This window comes from Lutjanus erythropterus, chromosome 11 (assembly GCF_056507025.1).
Source record: "Lutjanus erythropterus isolate fLutEry1 chromosome 11, fLutEry1.hap2, whole genome shotgun sequence".
Taxonomy (NCBI): domain Eukaryota; kingdom Metazoa; phylum Chordata; class Actinopteri; order Lutjaniformes; family Lutjanidae; genus Lutjanus; species Lutjanus erythropterus.
This window is the reverse complement of record NC_139327.1, coordinates 40,260,695-40,285,230: the sequence shown is the minus strand read 5'-3', so window position 1 is coordinate 40,285,230 and position 24,536 is coordinate 40,260,695. Positions and strand designations below refer to the sequence as shown.

Sequence of the window (24,536 nt, the reverse complement as noted above, 5' to 3'; positions counted from 1 at the left end):
TCATTCAGTATGATGACAGTTAGTTTTGCAGATATGGTGCGTATCTCGGTCATGCAGTGAGTCTCTACAGTCAACTCATCTGTGGCTGAAAAACTGATAATGTGAGAGATAAACTGCAGGATTTTCTCTGAATCATCGTTAATCTGCTGCTCCAGCCAACTTTTTAAATTACAGTGTTTTATCGTTTCATCAGAGGAAAGGATTTGTTTTAGCAGAGGATTCCTCAGGTATCCAGAGGACAACTGTGTCGACACACTCGGCCCAAATGTGAGCAGATTTGGGAGCTGTAGTGTTTATTGGATCCACACTAAAAATCAGCTCTTGTTAGCAAAACTTAGACCAGCTTTGTTAGTATCAAGAGTCAGATGTTTCTCTTCCTCCTCCCTTCCTTAAAAACAATCTCTATCCTCTTTTAGTTTTCTACATCCACTCTCCCACCTTCTTTTCTATTCCTCTGTTTGTCTAAATGTTCTGGTACAACTATCAATGAAAAAAGTAGAATTAACTGTTATACTCATTGTCATTCATGGCCTGTGTGAGTAACAGTTAATCAGCACAAAATTCTTACTTAAAAAAAATATTTGTTTGAAATGTGAATAAGGAAGTATTTTACACTTTATACGCTGTGCTGAATGATTGGTTTATGTTAGAAAACTGATCATTCTTAGCTGCAGTCCTAGATATTATTTAATTTTCATTGTTTTTGATAATTAAAAAAAAATCCTGCATGTGTTTTTAAGTTGTCAAAAAAAAAAAATTAAATATATTTTTATAAAAAAGTGTGGCAAACTTAAAGGACAAGTGTGCAGAATTTAGGGAGAGTCTACTGGCAGAAATGCAGTCCCTCCAGGATTTAAAATGTCTGATTTCATGGCAGTTTTTCTAAAAAAAAATTACAATTCGTGTTGCATGTTTTTTGCAAATTAAAATTGCAAAAGAACATTGCACCTCTTTTGTATAATTCATTAAAAATTCTAAGTAACCTCAACAAAAAGGCTAATGATTACAAAACAAAATCTGCTTTATTTGCAGATGAAGAAGTGCACCAGGGGGTGTATTCCACGAAAAGGCAAAATCAATTCAATCAAGAAGCACAAAATTCTAAAATAAAAGTGGGTGGAGCGTTGATAAATGTCAAGAAGGACTGACAAACCTTCACCTGTTCTTTTCAGTACCTGTGAAAAAATAAATAAATAAAAGTGCAAAAAAAATAGTGAATAATCAAACAAAACACTGAAACGTACATGTATGATGTTTGCACGGGACACTGCTGTGACTGGCAGAACTTTCAGGGAGGAACGATGATTGCTGTGGAAAAGTTGTAGAGTTTGGACAAAATTGCGTGGTTGTGCAGCTCCAGCAGCTTCCTGGAGGGACAGGAAATGGAATATAATATTCATTAATTTGCATAATTTCATCATTTCATGTTTTTGCTTTTTGCATGTTATCTCATGCCATTTAGTTTGTTCCAGATTATTTTCTGCTTGTGCAGAGACGGTGTGTCACTGAGTAAAAACATGTCAGGTGACGTTGAATAAAGAGTCACAAAGTTACAGAGGTTGGAGGAAGGTCAGGGTGGATGAATGAATCAAATAAATACAGGATTTTTACCCAGAAGCCCAGGGTTCATGTCCTGTGTGAATTATTATTATTTTAACGTCCAACTTTGTGTTACTAATAAGTGTTCCTAATGCACTTATTTTGACCCAAACCACAATCTTTTCCTCAACCAATCAAAGTAGTTTTGGTGCCCAACCCTAACCTATCCTTGTCATCCCAGCCAGTCCCACCATACAACAAGAAATCAGGATCCAACTTGAATCCCCTCAGCTCACACCTACAAGGTCTGCCTGAAACTTGGGCGTCATGATTGATGAACTCCTGACCTTCAGTTTCCACGTGGTCTTGATTGCTCAGTCATGCTGTTTTTCCCTGTACACCATCAGAAAGATCAGACCCTACCTATCTGAGCATACTGCTGGTTCAGGCTCATAATATCACACGTTGACTACAGCAACTCCTTACTTGCAGGCCTCCCTGCATGCACAACAAAATACAACTAAAACTGCTCCCGCCAACCTGAACTCCCTCATCCAGGTCTACCCTCCCTCCTGTTCACTGTGCTCTGCCAATGAAAGATGTCTGATTCAACCTCCACAACAGGGCTCAAAGTCATGAGCTGGACTCTTCCAGTCTGTGTCTCCCTGATGGTGGACTGAGCTACAGTACCAAACTGTGTCCCTCTCAGTCTTTAAGAGAAGACCCAGCTCTGCCATGAACACCTTTGTACTTGATTGGCTGCACAAATATATATATTGTATATAAAAATTCAATGCATCTTATGCACATTGCCACTGCTTGTAGGCACCTCGTCCTGTCAGACTTGAACTTTGCTTCATGGCACTAAGTCGTGTTGTTCTCTTCTGACTCGATCCTTGCTTGTGTTATATGAGCTCTCAGATGTATGTCGCTTTGGATAAAAGCGTCTGATAAATAAAACCATAAGACTGTAAGATTGTAACCAAACTGTGAATGTTTCATAACGTGAAATTGGTGCATCATGTGTTCGAAATTGTAAAGTTGTATTATTTGCATGCAGATTGAGGGGAACAGGCTGTAATTTGAGACTTTGCCAGAAAAAGATGCATTTCACTGATTGAAGTGAAGCCGTGCTCTTTAGATTAATATGATTGGTATGTGGGTGCAAGTTAATTTTCAGGTGTCTGCACGTTCTTAGTGGTGAAAGAGCCAACAGACGTTTTTTGAAAACAAATTGAAGACTTAACAACTTATTTGTTGCTTCCACCAACACGTCCAGATCATTCTGATAGGTTGTTCTTCTTTGACTGATTCATTACATTAATTCGTCTTCCTCGGTTCACTTTAGCTCTTTTCTGTGAATCTCACCCAACAGTTTAACAAAATTCTTTACAAAAACACCACAAACAAGAAAACAATAGTTTGGTTTGTAATCAGTAATAATTTGGATCACTTGACCAGAAATGGTTTCACTGTCGCAGCTTCACAGAAATTCCTTCTTGATTAGACAAATCAGTGCGTGTGTGGAAGTTTTTGACGCCAGGAATCTTTTGCAGATGTTGGAAACATGTTACGTGAAGTGTTTGGGTAAGAAAACATGGGACAAAAAAAAATCCCCTTTAAGTTTTATGCAGCTGGACACTAAACTCTCAAATGCAACACGGGGCATTTCTTGATTATTTTACCCGGACAAACTCCACCAATCTGTGGATGTATGGATGTTTTCCTTCTGTGTGGTTGAGCCTCCTGTAAACCAACACATCAACATTTCAAATTCTAGAAATCATTGTTTGCAAGGATACCACAGAGTGTGGTAGTTGTGAGACAAGGCTAAAATATCGAAGGAGTAGTCACAGAACATTGTACCAACTTGGTGTTAGTAGAAGGTTGGTGTGAATCATGTAGCCCTGTCCTTAGTTTAACCTTGGTTCAACAATCTGTGTGTGAACAGGGGCTAAGTTATCCCGCGGTTAACGCTAAGCCCTGGGCTGAGTGTGAAAAGCCCTGCACTATTTGCACAAAATCGTCATGGTTCGCAAAAACTGATTTTAGACTTAATGGTTAAAGGAGCTACATGCAAAATGTTTAGTTGAACGCATTTGGAATTTAACCAACATTATCAGCAGAATGTGGAGAAATGACGTGACATGAGTCGTCTATGTATTGTGGGTAGAGATGTCTTCTGAAGTTGGCATGCTAACCAGCTAGCCCCGGCCCTTCCTGTCTTATATTACCACTCTGTACGTCAAGAGGAGATAGTGAGTGTCGTGTTCAGTCTGTCTTCAGTCCAACATGGACAGATGAAGAAGTAGTACTTCCCCGAGAGCAAGAAACCACATTCAGCAGCAAACAAAGAAGTGACAGAATTAGAAGCAAAACATGAATTAACACATTGTTTTCCACTGCTGACAGCTCTCGGAGAGTAATGGGGTGAAGTCTGATGCTGAATTTGCAGAGTTTCTTCTAGACTGCTAATGTTGGTTATTAAGCATTAGCTAAGGCCCACCTCTGAACAGCATCTGTCCAGTCATAGATTAGCAACCATAGCTCAGGGACTGCAGGCCTAATAGCTATCTGCTTTAATGTCAGCTGCAATTATTGGCATGTCCAGCTAACTAACGCTTACTAGTTGCAGCATCATTACCTCCAGCCAAACATATGTTAGATACCGCTGCATCTGCCAAACTTGTGGGGATTCCCTGATGTGGGCCAGCACATATTCAAAGTGGGTCAGTGATGATGCATTTCTCTATGGCTGCGCTAAACTAGCTTAGCTCATATGGTGACTCACCACTGAGCTTGGTGACAATCTCAAGGTCCCCTGCACTTAATCTAATCCTTGTGGTTCATTTTCCGACATAATAAGTGTATTTCCGCCATCCATCGTGTGCATATACTCGTATTCGCTGTCTAACAAATGTTTGCTGGTGTGTAGCTTTAGCCTCAGTTAGCATTAACATCATTTCAACTATGCAGCTGTAAAGTAATTTTACACACAGGATTCTAGGTCTAAAATGTGTCAGATGGAAACATCAAAATGTCAGCTGGAGGCAGACTTGTCAGCTTACTCATGCATTAGCATTAGTTCACATTAAGTAGATACTTTAATGTAATCTGATAGCGAAAGTCGTCATTTTAGCCAACAAAATTCAAAAGTCAACGGCTAGAAATGAGAAGCTGCTTTTGTTAACTTCAGAGTTAACTTCAAAATTTACAGCCAATTTCGATGATAAATCTGCCACTGGTATCGCTATGAACTGCATCTGTGCAGTACAAGAATGAAAAGATTGACAGGTGTAAAGAGGGCGGGGCTTAGAGGAGGGTCAGTTGTATAACAGTGTTAATAAGTTTGCTAAGTTAAAAGTATGAATTCAACAGGTGGCCGATTCTTACATTTAGCTCCTTTAAACAAATTATTTTTTTGGTGTACCAATTAGTTTCTGTCTTCCTCCTATGTGATTCTTCGAAGCCGGATCTCCATCAGATGGCTTTTCCCAGGATGAGGATGCTCATGACGAAGACCATAATGAAGAAGAGCCACATGAAGAAGCGATCCATGACCTTGGCAACCTTCCTCCACTCTCCAATGCGCAGCTGCGCGGCTCGCTGGTCCTGGTACGAGTTGGCAATGTACTCAATGTTCCTGCGCAGTCCCTGGTGCTGGCACACACACTGGGTTTTCACCAAGATCTCTCTCCTGTTCTCCCTGACTCCGCCTCCCCCTTCACCTCCTACGCCTTTCTTCTCCTCAACATGCTCTTCTCCACTGCTGGACTCCTCCCGCTCCGCTTTACATCCTCCAGCAGCTCCTTCCTCCTCTGAGTGGTCGATGGTCACAAACAGATCCTCTTTCCAGCCTGACTGGATGGTTAGATCCCGCCCCTGCTTCAGAGACCCCCCACCCCCTTCCTCCTCCACCCTCCCTCCCCACGCCTGCCCATTAACGCCCCAGTTTGTTTCTTTGGAGTTTCCGCCATTGGCTGATGGGGCATCAGACTCTTCCTGCGACAGAGGTTGCTTCCTGGACGAGTTCCCACCGAGGCAGTTCTCACCGACCTCGAACACAAAACAAATGCGGGCGAGGTAGTTCAGGATGAAGCGTTCGGCCCACTGTGGGACGGGACGAGCTTCAGGACCGCAGTGGTGGATGTTCATGATGAAGATGGTGAGGGCTGTTGATGCAGTGACCATCGTCATGGTAGCAATGTAGTACTTTCCTGTTGAAAAAGGAAATCAAAAATCATTTGGAGTTCATATTCCATGCATGAAGTCTCAAAGACTTGTGAGCTTTGCTTCTCTGCCACCAGTTTGGTGACTGATGGAGATTTGTCCTGCTATATTTATAAGCCATACAAAACACTAAAGCCCTTGGACAAAATACCCACTAAGACAAACTAACATCTGGCTTTTGTCCTCAATGGAAAAGGGTATAATAGTCAACTCTGCAGTAGTCACAGGTTTTTATCGCTATCAGTGTATAAACTTTTCTTTTCTCTTCCTGGCAGCCATTCATCCTCACTGCCACTAGCTGTTCGACCTGCTCTGTGCCATTTGATGCGCCATACGTCAAAAATAGACTTGCTGTGTATTTTCTGCGGAGTAGAGCGCCAAGCCGCTTCTGGGACGCTGCTGAGACGCGCAGCATCGACTAGAATGGCAGCATATTCCTCTGAGTGCCGCGGCGCAGCTGTGCCTGGGGTGAATTAGGGGTCAGTGTGATCGGTGGACCAGGAACTCGTGCACTGACAAATGTTCTGTGTTGTCTGGAGTGCAAACTGCGATTAAATGCGTACATTTTTTTGATGCATTTTTTTTTTTTGTAATTAATTAATCGTAAAGTTAAAGTCCCACCCCTAATAAATACATTTATTTACATCCAAAAAGTTACTGCATATGAAGTATTTTCAAGAACAACAGTCCCAGTAAAAGTATGAATTTTAGTTGAAATATAGCTAGTAACACATGATGTCCAATTTAGTGGACAGATGATCAATTCAAATTTTCTCACAATCGAAAATCAATTCTTGGAAGATTTAACAATGACATGACTCCTTAGATGTTACAACATTTTTTTATCTGCAATGTTCTCCTAGAATAGAAGGATTGGACTAATATTCCAGAGGAACTCTGCATTTCTGGCTGACGGTCAGCCATGTTGGTTTGGAAGGGAAAAAAATAGCATATACAATGACTTTCCAGTAGGTGTAGGAGTATAAGATGACGCAGTCCACTGTAGTGGCTGATGTGTATCTATGTCATCTAAACCCATGCATATGCAAGAAAATGGCTTTTGAATAGCTGTCCACTGTAGTGACCTCTATGCATGAGGAAATCGGAAATCCAGATCGCTTGTTTAGTTTTATTGACAGATACAGTGATAGTTGCTAAGCAACCAAGATGCATCTCTAACTGTGTGAAAAGTAACAATATAACAGCTGTGATTTCGGTGGGGTCAGTATGACCGTCTGTGGCTGAAACAAATAAAAATGAACACATTTTCTTTGCCTTTTGTCTAATTTAAGGGAAAAAAAACATTTTAACTGAAAATACAGACACTCTTAGGAAAAGTTACTGCACAAATACATTTGAAAACTTCTTGGCTGTCTAATTAATACTCAGTTCTGTCAGCATCAGAACAGAACAGAATCTGATGTTTCAGAGAGGGCAGATGATGTGAGGTCAGAGTTTTTACCACCATTATTATTGCAGGGATTGAAGAAAGAGTAGAATTTCTCATCAAAGGAGCAGCCAGTAAAGGAGTAGATAAGAGCTGAAGCATCAGTGTCATAAAGGGAGACCAGACCCTCCTCATAATCTACAAACACCTCCACCTTCTCAGGCTTTGACTTCAAAGAGAGATGGATACGAGGGTCAGCAAGAGCTCTGTACTCATTTTCATTCCTCAAAGATATTGTCCAGTAACCTCAGTAATCTCAGGTTGTTTTTTTTTTTGCAACTGTAATCTAAACAGCCTATAGAACCACAAGAAAAGATTAAATCGAAGGCAACTGGACTTGTTTATATGTCTTTGAAGACCTTTTGCCTCTCATCCAAGAAGCTTCATTAGTTCATGCATCTCAGACTAGTCTGAGCTAGTTTTTTCCAACCTGGACGAATGAGAACATTCACTGACAGCCCATAGAACATATCATTTTAAGACAGATCAGTCCAAGATACAATGTTTGGGTCAATATACCACAACACTCTTTCACAAACCCAGAACAGTTCAACCACTGTAACTCTCATTTTAAATACAAAAATTTCAAAACTGGAAAAAAAAAAAAGAGGAAAGTTTTGATTGTTTTTACAAAACATCCATTTAACATTAAGTTTTTCTGTTTCAGCGTAACATTTCCTGCTTCGACTCTGACCCTAACACAAGGTCAAGTCAGTTTTATTTATGTAGCGCCAGACAGAAGTTATCTCAGGACACGTTTCATACAGCAGGTCTTGTCCTTACTATAATATTATTTATACAAACCCAACATTCAGATTCTGAACATGCTGAGCAAACAGACACAGTTGTACTAGTTTGACAGGATGCAGGGCACTGTCACAAACAGCATTCCTGTGATGTAATCACATGTGCTGCCAACTACTGCTTTGCCTCTCTTAAAATCAGAGCCTTGGAACAGACTGCCTGCTGCCTGCATTTGCTGGCTGGTTTATAAAACCATGCACCCAAATCCAAATAAAAGCCTATGTTTTCCTCTTTGCCAAAAGTATGACAAGAAAAATCTGGGAAACTAACACTGTGTTTCCTGGAATTTTATCTTTTGCAGCGTGTATCCATCCATCAACTGGACACGATGATGACCGCCTTAATGTTTCCAAAGAACTTGGTCCAGTCTTTCGATAAACACAGCTACTTCATAGTACTTTTTACATGTTATACAACAACCATGACCAACATCTAATTGACTCACCATAGAAAAGACATTTAATATAATTTTCTTCTCAAGAACTGAACAGCTAACAAGACCTAAAAATAAGTGATTCCTCATTTTTCTCACCTATCAGCGGGACGCTCTCGGACGGCGGCATGCTCTCAGCCACCAGCAACTGAAACACGGTGAGGGCCAGCAGGACTGTGACACCCAGAGAGACTTTTTCACCCGAGTCAGCCGGCAGATAGAATCCCAGGGGAGCCAGGAAGGAGATCATCATGCAGGGGATGAGGAGGTTGAAGATGTAGAAGGAGGCACGTCTCTTTAGGTGGAGGGTGAATGTGATGTCCGGGTACGGATCCGAGCAGCAACCGTACAGGATGACATTCTTCTTTGCTGGCATGCCAAGAACCTGGTTGGAAAAAGGGTTCCATTTTGTCAAAGAATGAGATTCAGGAATAAGATATTTTTCTGATTATATGAACAAGATAACCGCTCACCTCCCACTCCACATTGGGGACAAAGTCAGCCAGGTCTGCGCTGTCCAAGGCATTGATTAAGTCCATCTGGTTGCCGTTGTGAGTCCAGGAGCCAAAGGTTAGGTGACACTCCTGCACGTCAAAGGGGAAGAAGGCCACGTCCACGGAGCAGGAGCTTTTGGTGATGGCTGGCTGGTCCCACATGACCTGTCCATCATTACGGAGAACCACGTTGGTCTCCATTGAGCTGGAGAACTCATCGTCTGCACTGAGATGGGGGAAGTGGAGGAAGTTGTGTGAAAGCAGGAAAAGGGCAGAGGAAGAGGAGGATGGATATTTCCTGCAGATGTTCTGCCACACCTACCTGTTATACAGGACGATGTCGGGTCTCCATACGTAGCTGCTGGGTATGCGGATTGTGTCGAGGCCATCATAGTCCTCCTTCTTCCAGGTGAGGTAGTAGTCCATCCATACCTGCCGGACCCACAGGTAGGTAGTCAGGATCTGGTTTCGCTCATCCTGGTGAGAGGATACAAGCACATCAGCACAGGAGTGAAAACACACAGCATGAACATCTGGATCAGCAGTGAGGATCTGATTACCATGTCGATGATCTGGGAGAGGGTGATCTGCAGCGTGACGTTGATGATGTGATCCGTGTCCTCCACGGGTCGCAAAGCGTTGGTGTAGCTGGAGAACAAGTCACTCATCAGCTTCTGAGCATAACGACCATGAGCGGCCGGGTAAACTGAGGAAAAGAAAGGGAGAAAGACCTTTTTATTAAAGGGCGACTCCGTCTGTCTTTGCAAAAAGCAGTGACCCCCTCCAAGGTGCTGTAAGTCAGGAGTTCTCAACCTTTTTGGGATTGAAGACTACAGGTGGCAATTTTCAGGTACCTCATGATTCAATACCATTATAATTCTGAGGGCGATAAAACATGATTGCAACTGCTGCCTTTTGAGAAGATGATGTACATCTCACCTTGTTAGCTGCTGATAACTCTCGTGTGTGTGCGCTACAGACTGTCCAGGTGCTGCGCCACCCTCGCAGCTGAGTTCCACCCTTTGTCACTCTGTCTCTTCATGTTAATTGACATTTAGAAAATTGACAATTCAGCACCATGCATGCATCTAAGAATCAAGTATTTTCCTAACCCCTACTGAAGACATCACCTTCATCATGAGGAAAAAAATTAAACCACATTCAGCACACTGTGTGCTCTTATGAGGTCCATGAGGTTGGTAGTGTGTCTTTTTCTGTGGTGTTTAATTGTCTGCTGTGATTTGCTCTTGATCCTGAAATGTCTCATACATTCAGCAAAACATCTTACAGTCAGTCCATCCAACAGAAACGCTCCGAACACACACATACCATAACACACACACACACACACACACACACACACACACACACACACACACACACACACACGCGGAAGCCACATTTCCCAGTTCAATTAACCTGGTAATCACCTTAGGATTTACACATTAATCAGAGTGTGCAGGATGGCAGCAGACTGATAAATCCTTTAAATCCTGTGACGACTGATGATGATGATGATGTTGATGATGATGGCGGTAGACAGAAAAGATGCCAAGTGGGTCCATCAAAGTTTTTTTCATTAATATTAATAAAAACCTAAACTAAAACAAAGTCTAAAGTCTAAAACATGTCTACCAATGTAGTGCCAGTGCTTCAAAAATAGACAATGCGGCAACCACACCCACTTCAGTGGAAGTCAGGTGTGTGAAGGTCAGAAAAAATTCACCACTTTTTGCCCCTTTTTCATCCACATGCGCTGCTTGACTCATTTTGACTCGATGCATCAGCGAATTTGTTTTGTGTATTTAGTGGTGAAGCACTCATATTTAATTGGCAGCTGAACAGTGCGTAAACATTTTACTTCCTATAAATTCTTCACAATAAAGGCCCCCCATTATTTTGTTTTCTTTTATTATGAAGCAGCTGAATCAGGAAATGTCAGGCTTTCATTCAGTTTTGTGTTTCAATGCTTTAAGTTTATCTAAAGAAGAAAAGAAAATTATCTCAACAAAAGATCAGTAGTTTGTAAAACCTTTTCAAAAGTTAAGAATTTGAGTTGGGCTCAAAACTCAAAAATCTATTGCAGTCTCTTGACTTGAAATTTTGAATTTTCTCAGCTTTTTTGTTTTTACAGTGTGACCAATATGCAATTCAGCCACAAGACGAGGTGACGCACTAAAATATATGTCATCTTTAAACTAGATGAGTGGATTAATGAACCTATCTGAGTTTGAAAAAGACAAAACAGAAACTTCACAGCTTCACGTCCTGATTTCAACCCTGACAGTCAAAACACAAACACGCAGGACGTGTTTCAGAGTGTTTAGACTTTGAGGTTCAACATCCATAAAACATGTGATCAGATCAGAGGAACTCTGGAACCAGACAAGACGGATCATATGAGATCTGCAGATCAGAATTATATTTCATGAGGTCTAAAGTCCAAATCAGACAAACAGGCCATGAGTGAGAGCAGATAAAGCTGCGTCTGAAGTCCTGTGACCATATAAGTAAATAATGAAGCACCTCGAACAGCCAACACTTCAGCTATTTAACAAATCTGTCACCGACAAAGATTTCACTATCAGCTGCAGCTGGCCATCTTTCAACATCTGTGGAATGAAGTTGAGTCACCAGAGAAACATCCTGGAGGGTCAGAGTGAAAGATTTTGTTGGCTGTCGCCTTTTAACCAGAGCACTCTGAGGAGTCATGTTCTAGCTACGTTTAGGATTTATGTGGGCCGGGGTCTGCAAGCTTTCCAATCAAAAGAGAAACAAAATAAAAAAAATCAGTCTGAAGCCGCAAATTCTTTCTTTTCTTCTTAAGGACTTTTCTTTTAGAGGAAAAGACTCTGAGCCACAGATGCAGGCTATGATACACATTTTACTTGACAAAATATTTTTGTTTTTTAAATTGATGTATGGCAACATATTTTTTTTTTACAGTTGGAGAATGTAAGAATCACTTTACACTGCAACTCTTCTTTAGATACACTTGAATCTTTGAGTTTTAGAAACTCAACAAAAGTATTTCAGAAGTTGGTCACAGTGATCTGTGAACCTGATTTGTTGTTATTCTGATGACTGAAAATTAAAATACAAAACACATAAAAACTATTGAATGACACATGGAGCATTTAAAATGCTAAGACATGACATGTAAAATGTCCTTAAAAGTGCAGGATATTTATCCACCATGAGATGAAGTTGGCCCTAAACCCTGAGGAGTTTCTGACGGCTGCTGCAGAGGAAATAAATTCATGATGAGTGAAAACAAACCAGATAAAAGAGTAAACCACATAATTACGTTACTACTACTGGTTCACTACTGGTGGAACTACTGGTTTAGGAAAACACACAAAATATGCAACCCTGGTTTGGAGAGGTGACAGTGACATCAGTTAAAAACAACTTTTACTTGTAATAGAGTAATATTTTAGCAATGTAAAAGTATTGTACTTGAGTACAGATCTTCAGTCCTCTTTCTACCACCAGCACTCGTGTCCGGGATATTTTGTCTTTATTTCTGTACAGTCGGTGGTTGTTGTCCGCAACTGAGAAATCAGAATTATAAAAAAAATCTGTTCCTCCATGTTTGACTGTGTGAAAAATAGACTCAACAACACTGAGAACAGATTCGTGACTCCGAGACAAAATATTAAAGACAAAAATAAATACACAACAACATGCCATGTACAAAAAAGGAAGCACACAAGACCACAGTTCAATGACCTTCAGATAAAAAAAAATAATATATTACTAAACTCCAACATGACTGTACACACACACACACACACACACACACACACACACACACACACACACACACACACACACACACATAGAGGGACAGTGTGAGTGTTACCATCCTTTGTACAAAAATGGAAATGTGGAAGCAAAGCTCTCGGGCAGATATGAAAAACTGGTTATCTCATTATGAGGCGCAGACAGAGACGCTCTGATTCTCTTCAGCTGCATTTGCCTGATTATTAATACGGTTGGACTTCCTGTCTGTGTTCCTGTCTCAGGTCCGAGCTCATTGGTTCCTACCGAAGATCTTTAACATCTCACAAATTTATAGTTTCATGTTTAAAGAGGGTTTGGCAATTTCCTAAAACAGCTGCTCACTGCTTTTTATCAGCAGACAGGAGGAAATGGTGCATTTATTAGGGATTATTAACCCTCACTTGGTGCTCTGGTGCTGTCATTCCCAAACACTGGCTCATGACCCACAGGTGGGTCACAGGACATTTTATTTCAGTCGCCAAATAAATAAAAACCTATGGGAGACAGAGCATATTGTTTTACTGATGAGAGGAAAAAAACAAGCCTGTTAATTCCACATAAATTAACTTATTTTATCTCATATATGAAGTCGGCTAAAGTGTCCTGCACTAAAAAAAAAAATGGTGAGAAAACTCAAAGTCTCCAGGCAATTCAATCCAATAGATATTTGAGTTTTGAGCTCAAAACTAACTTTTACATTTTTAAAAAAAAAACATTTTGTTGAAACAATTTACTTTGCATTTTTAGATAAATTAGACTCGTTGAGTTTTAGAAACCCCCCAAAAAGTGTGATAGAAGTGAGTGACAGCTAACATTTTTATATTTTCATTTCACTTCTTTTGTATATGTGTGTGTGTGTGTGTGTGTGTGTTTGAGTTTCTAAACATCAAAGATTCAGATCAATGTAAAGTAGAAAATTATCCAACCAGATCAGCAAAATATTTCTAAGTATATTTCAAAACTTAAGAGTTTGAGTTTCATTGAAAACTCAGAAATCTGTCACAGTAAGTTGCCTTGAAAGTTTCAGTTGTCTCACCTTTTCTATTTTAGTTTGTTTTCTTGATGAGAGGAAGTAAAACAATAAGACAGTCTGCTAACTGAGGCTGAATGCACTTATTCCTCATTTATAAAGTACTTAACTCTAATAAAGATGATATAAGGAAATGGGGAAATGGAAATAAAAATGGGCAGGAACGTTCAAACATGAGATTTATTTAGCACAGAGTCTGAGAACCGTGATGACAACAGTCTGCCTGTCTCTGTCTCCAGCACCTTCTTTCCGGGTGAGATATCCTGCAATTACAGGCCAGATTCCCATTAAATATGACATTGTATATACAGGCTGGTTACAAATGAAAGTAAAATCCAACATAAATTGTCTTAGTAAGGTGCTGAGAACAACTTCAGGGTCCATTGTCACATGTGGATCTCTACTGGAGGCACGAAAACCATCTTTCCAAAAATATCCCCTTATTTGGTGTTTTCATGAAGTGCTGGAGAGTGATGGTGCTTCAAAATCTCCCATAGGTGTTCAACATACTAAAGAACCTCAACGTCAACTGTAACCACTTAGAACTTCCTCTGTGGCCTCATCACTGACAACTAGAACCTTCTGAAGGACCGGTAGAACCTCTTCAGTGCCCACCAGAACCTCCTTAACACCATCTGTGGCCAACTGAAGGAGCTTTACTCTCTTAGAAATAAGTGTTCCTAAGGGTTCTTACTGAAGGGCCGAGGTTCCACTGATAATATGAAGCCACAACCTTTTTTGAGGAAAGGGTTTGTCAAGGATTCTTTGTAAAACTAACAGTTCTTTTAGTTCTGAAAGGATACCAAGTGGAACCTTTAGAAAAGGTTCTACCAGGAACCAAAGAGGGTTGTCTTACAGGGACAAGGCAGAGAACTCTTTATGCTTCTAGTAAGCATCTTTATTTCTAAGAGTGGACCCTGAGAACCACGTCTCTGACAACAGGTGTCGAATTTTTAATGTGAAGATATCGACCATATCATCATTTTGTTGCTGCTGTTAACATTTAAACTGACACAAATTTAAAAAACGCCCTACAAAAATATTTCCTTTGTGTATACATGTATATGCTGGTTATTTTATTCTGTTTTATTAGCTGTAGAAACAAAAAAGTTGAAAAAAAATCAATATTTCAAAGCAGAAGGCTGTAATTCATCATTCATTTCAAGCCACGAATATTTGAATCACCTCTCAACTAAAGAAAAACAAAGATATGAAAAGAAACTATGAGTTTTGGGCACGTCTGATCCACATACAGTGTAAATACGGCGTCATATTTGAGTCACTGAAAACCACCAAATCCCTGCCAGAGCTCCACTTTGTCGATATTTCCATCTGTCTTGTGGAGATTTCTTCACCTTAAACTGCTGATCTGGATGGAAGTGAATAAAAGTACAGACAGGTGGGTCAAAAATGCTGCCGTCTGGGAGGTGAAGGACCAGAAATTTTTCATTGGCAAAGCAAATTTGAGTACTAATTAGCGATCTAACATGAACCAGCGGGTTTTTAGTTTAGTTTCAGGGTCATTGTGGTCAGTGTGTTGTAGGGCAGAGACAGAGGCACGTTTAATAACACAAATACACAATCTCCTCCGTTCTCGCATCCAATCGCACAACAAGCATCCGAAACAACAGAGACCGTTCAGTTCACAAGCTGGAGGGCAGCTAAACTCAGATTCTTAAGTTTTGAAAAAGTTTATCAACTACTGATCATTTGTTGTTACTTTTCCTCTTACAGCTTTGAATTTTAGAAACAGTTAATTCACTTAAGTGAAAGTAAATGTTAAAATTTTCATGATTTCAATTAAAACTATTTAATTTTTCAGACACTAAAAAGGACAAATTGCAGCTTAATGTGACAATTAAAATATCTTTTTTTTCCTAAAACTCAAAGATTCAAGTTTATCTAAATAAGAAAAGTAAATTATCTCAACTAAAACTTCTGGGTCAGCAAACGTTTTTAAAGTTTATTTCAAAACTTAACTGGGGTTAAAAGTCAAAACTCTATTGCAGTGTGTTGCACAGTGTATTTCTGTTCTATTCTGAAGTTAATTATTTATCTGTGTGTTTCATGTGTGTTCAGCATGAAGGAAGTGAAGTACAGCTCTCAGTCTGCAGCCCTGCGTCGTATGATGATACATATCACAGTAGAGTTCAGTAAACATCAGGTTTATTTTGGCCAATGCTGATCGATTACCTGATTCAGCCCATCAGCTAAAAATGACTCAGTGCTACTTTTCTGTCAGGTGAGGTGGTTACAGCTGTGAAGTGATCGACCTGCAGCTCCGCCTCTCATTGTCTCTGCTCATTGTTCAGATGTCCTCACGGTCCACCGAGCAGACGAGTCAGCACTCTGTGAGGCGGCATCGACTCCCTCAGGAGTTAAAGTGTTAGTGCTCACAGCTCTGAGAGCAAGCCAGCTGGCACACACACACACACACACACACGCACACACACACACACACACACACACACATACACACACACACACAACACACAACACACACACACACACAGACACACACGCACACACACACACACACACACACACACACACACACGTGCGCGCGCGCGCGCGCACACACACAAAATGCAGCACATATTTATCAGCATTATCACCGTCTTCACCATGATCAGCATCAACAGCATCATCACTATATCATCTTCATCTCTTTCATTATCACCATCATCATCGTCGTCGTCGTCATGGTAACGAGTGAGTCTATACATTCTAAGTGCACAGATGGCCAGAATCATGTGGATCATGGCTAAGTGCAAAAAACAGATGATGGCATGTTAAGTCAATATGACCCGAGCTGTGTGTGTGTGTGTGTGTGTGTGTGTGTGTGTGTGTGTGTGTGTATCATCCCAATCTCCTCAACAAGGCCACATCAGATCCCAGGTTCTCAGTGTTTTCTGGTTTGTTAAACTGATTTTATTGTCTTAGTGCATTAAATATAATAATTAAGCAGTAAATCTTTTACCGTGCGAGTCGAACCAGTCCAGTATTTAATCTCTCTGTGTACTGAACCTTGTGCTGAGGGCTGAACTACGACAGAACCTCAACACAGCCAGACTTTCTTTGTTTGAGCTGCTCGACAAAACCTAAAACCCGGATCAGAGATTCCTCAGGCTTCCTTCCTCAGACTCTGCACACTCACATAAAAAGGGGCGTTTGCTGTCATTTGACTTCCACACGAAGTGAAGCGATCATAAACCTCCCACTTAAATCAAGATGAACAAGCCGTTTTAACGAAAATATAAAAAATATATAATGGAAAAAAGCAAAACTGTTGCTGCAAATAAGGCAGGAGAAGACGAAGAAATGGATGATATACTGTAAATTTAAAGTGTTAATATGACCTGAAACAAACAGAAAAAGTCTGTATCACCAAACAGAGGTTACCATGACAACACGATGTGTACAGTTTGTGCTGCTGTTACGTTACATTATGTTCCTACATTTACAGCTTCAATAACAGATTCAATGATATTTGAACATACAGCACAGCAACGTTTCATTTTTAACATCTTCCCTCAGTTTATAATCTATATCACCCATAAAGAACTTTTTACAGCCGATTTAATCTGAAACTCAGAACGTCACCTGCTCCTGACCAGGTGATGAGCCTAGCATCAGTTACCATGGTGATGTAGCCGAGTAAAAGAGAGCGCCACCTTCGTGACACAGATAACTCTGACTCATGGTACAGCCCTCTGCTGTTCGTCTTCATTATATCAGTGAATCTGAATTAACCCTTTAAAACAGCGCAGTCACACAATAACACAAACAAACCAACAGATCGAGGCAGTGGACCAACATCGCCTGTGTTCTGTGACATTTTTTTCAAAGGAGTTTGTTTGGTTGGGGGAGAGTGATATTTAGCTTCCACAGTATAACAGCAGATTCTCATCTGAAAACAGTCAAAATATTCTAAATATAAATGCAACACTTTTGTTTTTGCTCCGATTTTGTCGAAAGTTGATGTAAAAACGCTAAACCCCTCGTCCAAACCACATCAGACTCGCATGCTGACCTTGTTCATACCACACTGAAGCATCTGTCTATAAAAGCTAAATCCTTTCTGTGCATTTCAAAGCATCGGCAGCAAATGAGCAGAACTTTGTGTGCACTTTTCTTTCATTGTGTGTGAATATTCCTGATCTATTTTCCATCAATACGATACATAAGCTCTGCAGTGTGTGTGTGCAGTGGGTGTGAAAAGCAGAGCTGGATTTAAAAAAAAAATGTTTTCCCTTTGCATGTTCTGATAGGGTTTCATAAAATCCCCAAATTGATCTTTTAATATCTGTGTTTTCTCCTGTGGATGTGTGGTCCAGCCTGCAGTTTTGCGTGATGAGCCTTCAGAGATCTCTTGGTGCTGCAGGGTTTGACCTCTGCAGGCTCCGGTCAGAGAACAGAGTCATCAGATGTATTTCAGCTCTTTACTGCAGATCTGTGACTCATTACTGAAGCAAAATTAACTAAAGCATCTTAGAGCTGCAAAAAGAGATCCTCCCCCTGTGAGACTGTGTGAACTGTGTGTCCACATCAGGGCTGCAAACTGTAAGCTCTCTTCTTAATCACTGGTAAAATTAACAATCAATTAATCAATTAATCATACTTACAAAATCTTAAACATTTTGCATAAACAAAACCAAATTAATTTTCCCATCAGTCAAAGTTTTATTTCCACAGCAATAAAAGGTCTAAGTAGAACCATATAGGGTTCTTCAGCTTGTCTCCAGAGGAGTTCACTTGGAACCCTGTCAGAGAGTTCTAAAAACCCAACTTAAAGGGTTATACCCAGAACCATCTATGAAAGGTTCCACTTAGAACCCTCTCTGGAACCATTATTTCTAAGAGTCTAAAAATGAAGAATTCACAACATAAAATAAAATATTTTGCTTCTCTCATCCCCCAAAGACAAAGGTAGGGGATGTAACTGCTCTGGGATCAGTTCACAGCATGAATGAAAATCTCTTTTGAGATTGAACTGAACAAATAATCATATCTTTATCAAATCAAATCAAATCTGGACCTTGTGAAATGAATCAAATGGATTTGGGATCTCTGATTTGATACCCAGCTCTATAGTGGAGCTGATGGTGAAAAGCAGACGGTGTCCTCCCCCAGTCCTGCATTCTGGTTTCTGCTCACTTTTAAAGAATCAAAATAACAAAATAACAAAAGTAGACATTTTTTGTCAACATGTTGTACAAAGATTTGACTGCAGAGTTGGATGCAGCGCTGAATGTTGACAAAATTGTTGACAAAGTTCAAAATGTGACTCCATCAGAACAAATGTGTGTTAGAATATCTAATATCATCTTTGGACAAATCACTGTTGATGTCCATGTGGAGTGTGTACAGCAGACAGGATGTGTGTGTCAGTCTGTGACTGAAGTGTGTTTGGATTATCTCTGCTGTTTGACCTCTGGAGGTCTCTCCTCCTCTTATCTGGACGGACAGTTTGATTGACGGCTTTAATCCTCACAGCCATCATCGCTTATCACGGCTCAGTCTGCCTCCTCGCATTGTCCTGACATCAACCACGCACACACACACACGCACACACGCACGCACGCACACATGCATACATACACGCACACACACACACACGCACGCACACGCACGCACACGCGCACACGCGCACACGCACACACGCACTCACTCACACACACATATTGCATTCCCAGTTACCAGCAGTTGAGTTTCATTCTACATGGACCAGTGTGGACGGCTGTTTCTGGTCATTTAAAAATACACGGTCTCTCAACGCTGCACATCTCCACGGCTCTCAGAGGAAAAAATCTTCCTGCCTTGTTTGCATTTCTTTAAACCAATCACAAACTTCTTGGGCGCTGCTGCAAAATAGTGTCAAAGGGGAACTTGTTTTGGGGGAACATTTGCATGTTGGGAAGAGAACTCTGGCATTAAAATGATGACATCGCTGCAAAAGAAAAGCTAGCAGCTGTTAGCTTGTTCACATTCATACTGTTGGCATCCCAGGTGCCAATTTGCTTTTGTTTAGCATGTGTTCTTGTTTCCAGGAACTTTCCGGGAGTAGATTGCAGATGCCGCGGTGCTGCTTGAAATCACTGAGTCAATTTTTTTGAAAATGTCAAACAGCGAGGTGAGTTTTGATAGAAGTCCATCAAATTAAAACACGTCACAACAACAACACGCTTTATTCACCAAACTTCTTCATCTACCTTGCCTTCATCATGATGTTGCTTGCGGTTGTTTCCTGTTTTCTTACATGTACCACGCTGATCTGTCACCATTGATACCAACGCCAATGCACAAAACTTTACTTTGTCATCTTGTACTTGGGCTGAAATTCTTCCAAGGGCGGCAAACCAGTCACACTATGAAGGAGTGTGAAAAAACGACAAGTTCAGCTGCCTTCAGAGACTGCTAGAGGCAAAGCGCAGTGCAACAATCTGAATTATGCGTGTGGCGATGTGGAGCAGTGCGCCACAGAGCTGCACAATTAATTGCAATCACAATAAAATTGTTATATGGCCAAGTTCAGTATCCAAATCACAGAACTAGAACCAAATGCTTTGAAAAAGTAAAAACTGATCATTCCCACTGACTGTATCATAAATCGCAATTTCAGTAAAAAACTGCACATCGTGCAGCCCTGGTGCGCCACGCCAATGATCCCCATAGTGCATTAATCGTGCCTGAAAAGTTGAGCCCGATGACGACGAAATTCTGTCTGAGTCGACCCGAACCCGTCCGCTCCTGTCGGGTCCTATTGGGTTCAGGTTCAGATCTAAAGCTCTTGACCCCCCTCACATGATCAGCAGTAAAACCGCTCTGCGCTGGCCGTCCAATCATTTTCTTATGAAGAGAGCGATGGCGTCCAGCTAATCAGCACCGTTACCCTCCGCGTGCAGCACCGCTCTCATCTGCTGCTGACTGCTGAGACTTTTTTACTCAAGTCTCTCTGCTTTTACTTGAGTAAAGAACATTTGGGCTTTAACTGCATCTCCCTCTGTTGATATAAAGGTAGCAACAAATTCTTATTTTCAATATTTCCTTCCATTTCTGCCATATTTAGACAACATAAATCTGACTCACTGGACCTTTGTTTGGACATTTCATTGGTACAGACAGACTACAAGACACTAAAATCCCTGAAATATCAAGGTTCTCAAAGCTCTTTAGTTTCAGTTCACCAAAATAAAAAGCAGACTTTTCTGAATTTGAAATGGTCCATGAAGCTTTTGAAAAATCTCTTTTTATCCATCTGGTCATTCCTTCACAATAAAAGCATTTGAACACTTTGGATCAGGCCTCTAAAGAACCACATCAGCTCCAGATCCCTTCCTCCACCCCGACCTTCACCTCCTGGCTCTAAACTCTTTTATTTTTTTGTCCTCCTGTCCTTATCACTCAGAGACACATGAATCCTGAACGCCCCCGTTCACTTCACTGCCCAGTAAACACACCAACACACTCGACACATGAAGGCAACTGATAAAGACCGTCAGCTGAGATTTACAGTGTTTAGAGCTGAAATGATTATTTGATTATGAATTCAGTGATTTTTCAAAACATTTTCTCATGATATAAATGTGGACAACAAGTCATCTTGTTGTCAAATCACCTTCAGAGGGTTTGTTGTGTGTTGTGTGATTTTCAGTATTTTTTTGGACATTATATAAACTGAGAGATTAAACAAGAAATCAAAATATAATATTTGACAGATTGATGGATTATGAAAATAATTGCTACTTGCAGCCCCCGATGAAAACAAATTCAGCACCACTTTACAATAAGACTACCCTTACAATGACTTATAAATGTTTATAATGAGGTTATTACAGTTTGTAAATGTTACATCACCGACAGGCTGTTCAACACATTGGACAAAAATGGCAGTGACCTCCTGCTTGCCAGATATTTATCTGTACTGTTAATTACAGCTGCAACTGACTTACTAATTATCTTCATTGTTGATTAATCTGTCGATCATTTTCTCCAAACATGTGGAGCATGTGGTTATTATTTTGGTTATTTAATGTAATTGTTTTTCTTTGTTTTGAAAACTTAAACATGTAATGTAACTAAAACTAAATGTAACTAAAACATGTAATGTTTTAACTTTCTAGTTAATGTTACATTCTAACATTTCTAACTTTTTAGCTAACATTAGCAAGCAAACAATGTCATGTTTTGTTAAGGAATACAGAGCAACCAAGAGTTAATTAAGAGTTAGTTTCCCCTGATGTACGTACATGTGCTCGACAGTTTTCAAGTCTTTTCTGTAATGTTTATTTTTAATACCCATTCATTTATTGATCACTTTCATGATTGATTACTTGTTTGGTTCATAAAATAGTGAAAAATGTCGACCAGAGTTTCCCAAAGCCCAAGATGACGTCCTCAGAAACCAGAGAGAAACCAGAAAATATCCACATTTAAGGAGCTAGAATCAGAGAACGATTGATCGATTATCAAAATAGTTGGTGATGAATTTAATAATCTATTAATAATAGATTTGATTAATCATTGCAGCTCTACTGTTCAGCTTCAGATCTTATCATTCTCATTGATCTCAGTGACTCGCTGATAAGATGAATTAATCGTGAGCAGTAACTGAATCTGGATCCATGTATGAAAACTATTTTATAACTTGTTTATAATTGTTGATTAAGTTCCTGTAAAACCCATAAAGACACAGTTTGGAACAAAATTTGATGAAAATAAAAGTGGAACAGATGAAATGTTCTCCAGAGTTCAGACACTTTAAACCAAAACAGATCGATGAGTTTAATCCTCAGTCTGACTGTCATCCTCCTGTTTCAACACGTTCCTGAGCTCTTTGTCGGTCACCAAACTGTGACAACATCCAAAACACACTTCAGCTTGTTTCTAGGATGAAAAACTCTTGTGTAAAAGGACCATTACACCAAACTGATGGCATGTACATGTTATAACTTAGTTCTTAGATCTTTTTTCAGCACCGTATCTAATAATCCACATTTAAATCTCCTGCCATTTTATTTATTTTTCAAGGTTTCTAAATGAGGATTGTGCCTTTTTAGCACCAGGACTGAAAGACACAGAAGTTTTTAGCATCATTAATACATGAACTGTAGCTCCACTGTGTCAATACTGACGGCATGAGAACACAGAACACCTTCAAGTCCAGAGGTGGAAAACATCCAAACGTTCTGTTCTGCAGTAGAAGTACACACACTTCTGTAAAAAAATATACTCTGGTATAAGTAGAAGTACTGATTGAACTTGTTTACTGGAGTAAAAGTGAAAAAGTTCAGGCTCTGAAATGTACTCAGAGTATAAAAGTACACAGTCATCCTGTGAAGGACGTTTCTACTGACTGTTTCTGTTCAAAGCTGAAAGTGAAGCTCAGCTTTTCTCCACCAGAGTCTCTGTCTCTGTTTCATCCTGTTACGTCTTCGTCATCGCTTTTGTCTCATTTGGTCTTGTTATGTTTTGTTTCATCTTTGATGTTGTTTTTGTCTTGTCATGTCTAACAACATTTTTGTCCTGTTACATGTTGTTACATTGTTCTTGTCTTAGATCTTGTCATGTCTTTTACGTCATTTTGGTCTTAAATACTGTTACGTTGTTTTTGTCATTTTAAAATTGTTACATCTTTTACACTGTTTTTGTCTTGTTACATCATTTATGTCATTTTTGTCTTTTTTACATTCTTTTTTTTTTTTTGTTCTCATTTTGCAATAAAACTAAAGTAGCAAGTCTGTTTTTAAAATAAGAGTTCAGATATTTATGATCAAATGTAGGGAGTAAAAGTAAAAAGTTCTCAGAAAAATAAATACTCAAGCAAAGTACAGACAGCTGGAAAAATCTACTTCAGTACAGTAACTATTATATACTATAAATATTTGTACTTAATTACGTCCCATCTCTGTTCAATGGTTTAAAAATATAGATATTTTTAATATAGGATAACATTTCAGAAATAGTTCAGGTAACAGGAATGAATTGGTTATAATAATTGATATTATTGAGTCAGGCGATAATGCAACAACAACAACATTACTATAATCATCATCATCATCATCATCATCATCATCATCATCATCATTACATTTCATGGAGACATGTAGTATTAAAGAGTTAGTTGACGAGTTATTTTCTCTGTAGTTTTTTAAGGTTTCTTCAAATTGCAAATTGCAGTCTGACAACATGCAGATTCACTTTTCATACATAAACATGGATGTAATGTTCCAAAATAAAACAGCCAGAACCCTTCATTTAAAATTTCTCAACATTTCAGTCCAGGAATAAACAAAAAACAGACGCTTTTATTTTGTTTCACTCCGCTGATTGATGATCAATGAACCTCAAAGTATCAGAAGAGAAGCTGAAAATGTTTTTTTTTTCTCTCACCTGGGAGGAAGAGGAGCAGCAGGAGATAAACCATCGATCCGCTGCAGAGAAGCTTCATCCCGCTCTGATCTTATTGATCCGATTAATGACGATCGATACCAGAACAGTGATGACAGATCAGATCAGCCGCAGACCGAACCGACCGACCGACCGAGCGGAGAGGAGAACACACACTGAGAGAGACACACACACACTGAGAGAGAGAGACACACACACTCACACACACACACACTCAGAGAGAGAGAGAGAGAGAGAGAGAGAGAGAGAGAAAGAGAGACAGACTCACACGCACACTGAGAGACACACACACACACACACACACACACACACACACACTGAGAGAGACACACACACACTGAGAGACACACACACACACACACA

The 24,536-nt window shown here is 39.9% G+C and overlaps 1 protein-coding gene across 1 annotated transcript; it reads right to left on the bottom strand.

The window, feature by feature from the left end:
• Positions 1 to 774: 774 nt before the first annotated feature.
• LOC146319565 (neuronal acetylcholine receptor subunit alpha-10-like) lies at positions 775 to 24,293 on the bottom strand. Its single transcript, XM_084730140.1, has 7 exons — positions 24,156 to 24,293; positions 9,508 to 9,653; positions 9,270 to 9,424; positions 8,927 to 9,173; positions 8,553 to 8,838; positions 4,970 to 5,756; positions 775 to 1,367 (listed from the first exon to the last, which is right to left on the bottom strand). Exons 1-6 carry the CDS (start codon positions 24,211 to 24,213, stop codon positions 5,020 to 5,022), a joined length of 1,629 nt encoding a protein of 542 aa, XP_084586266.1. The 5' UTR covers positions 24,214 to 24,293; the 3' UTR covers positions 775 to 1,367; positions 4,970 to 5,019.
• Between the last annotated feature and the right edge of the window lie 243 nt (positions 24,294 to 24,536).

Coding starts and splice junctions, on each gene's coding strand:
- LOC146319565 (XM_084730140.1), bottom strand. CDS start 24,213: ATGAAGCTTCTCTGCAGCGGATCGATGGTTTATCTCCTGCTGCTCCTC. Junction 9,425..9,507: donor TCTCCCAGATCATCGACATG/GTAATCAGATCC, acceptor TCCTCTCACCAG/GATGAGCGAAACCAGATCCT. Junction 8,839..8,926: donor TCCCCAATGTGGAGTGGGAG/GTGAGCGGTTAT, acceptor TTTTCCAACCAG/GTTCTTGGCATGCCAGCAAA.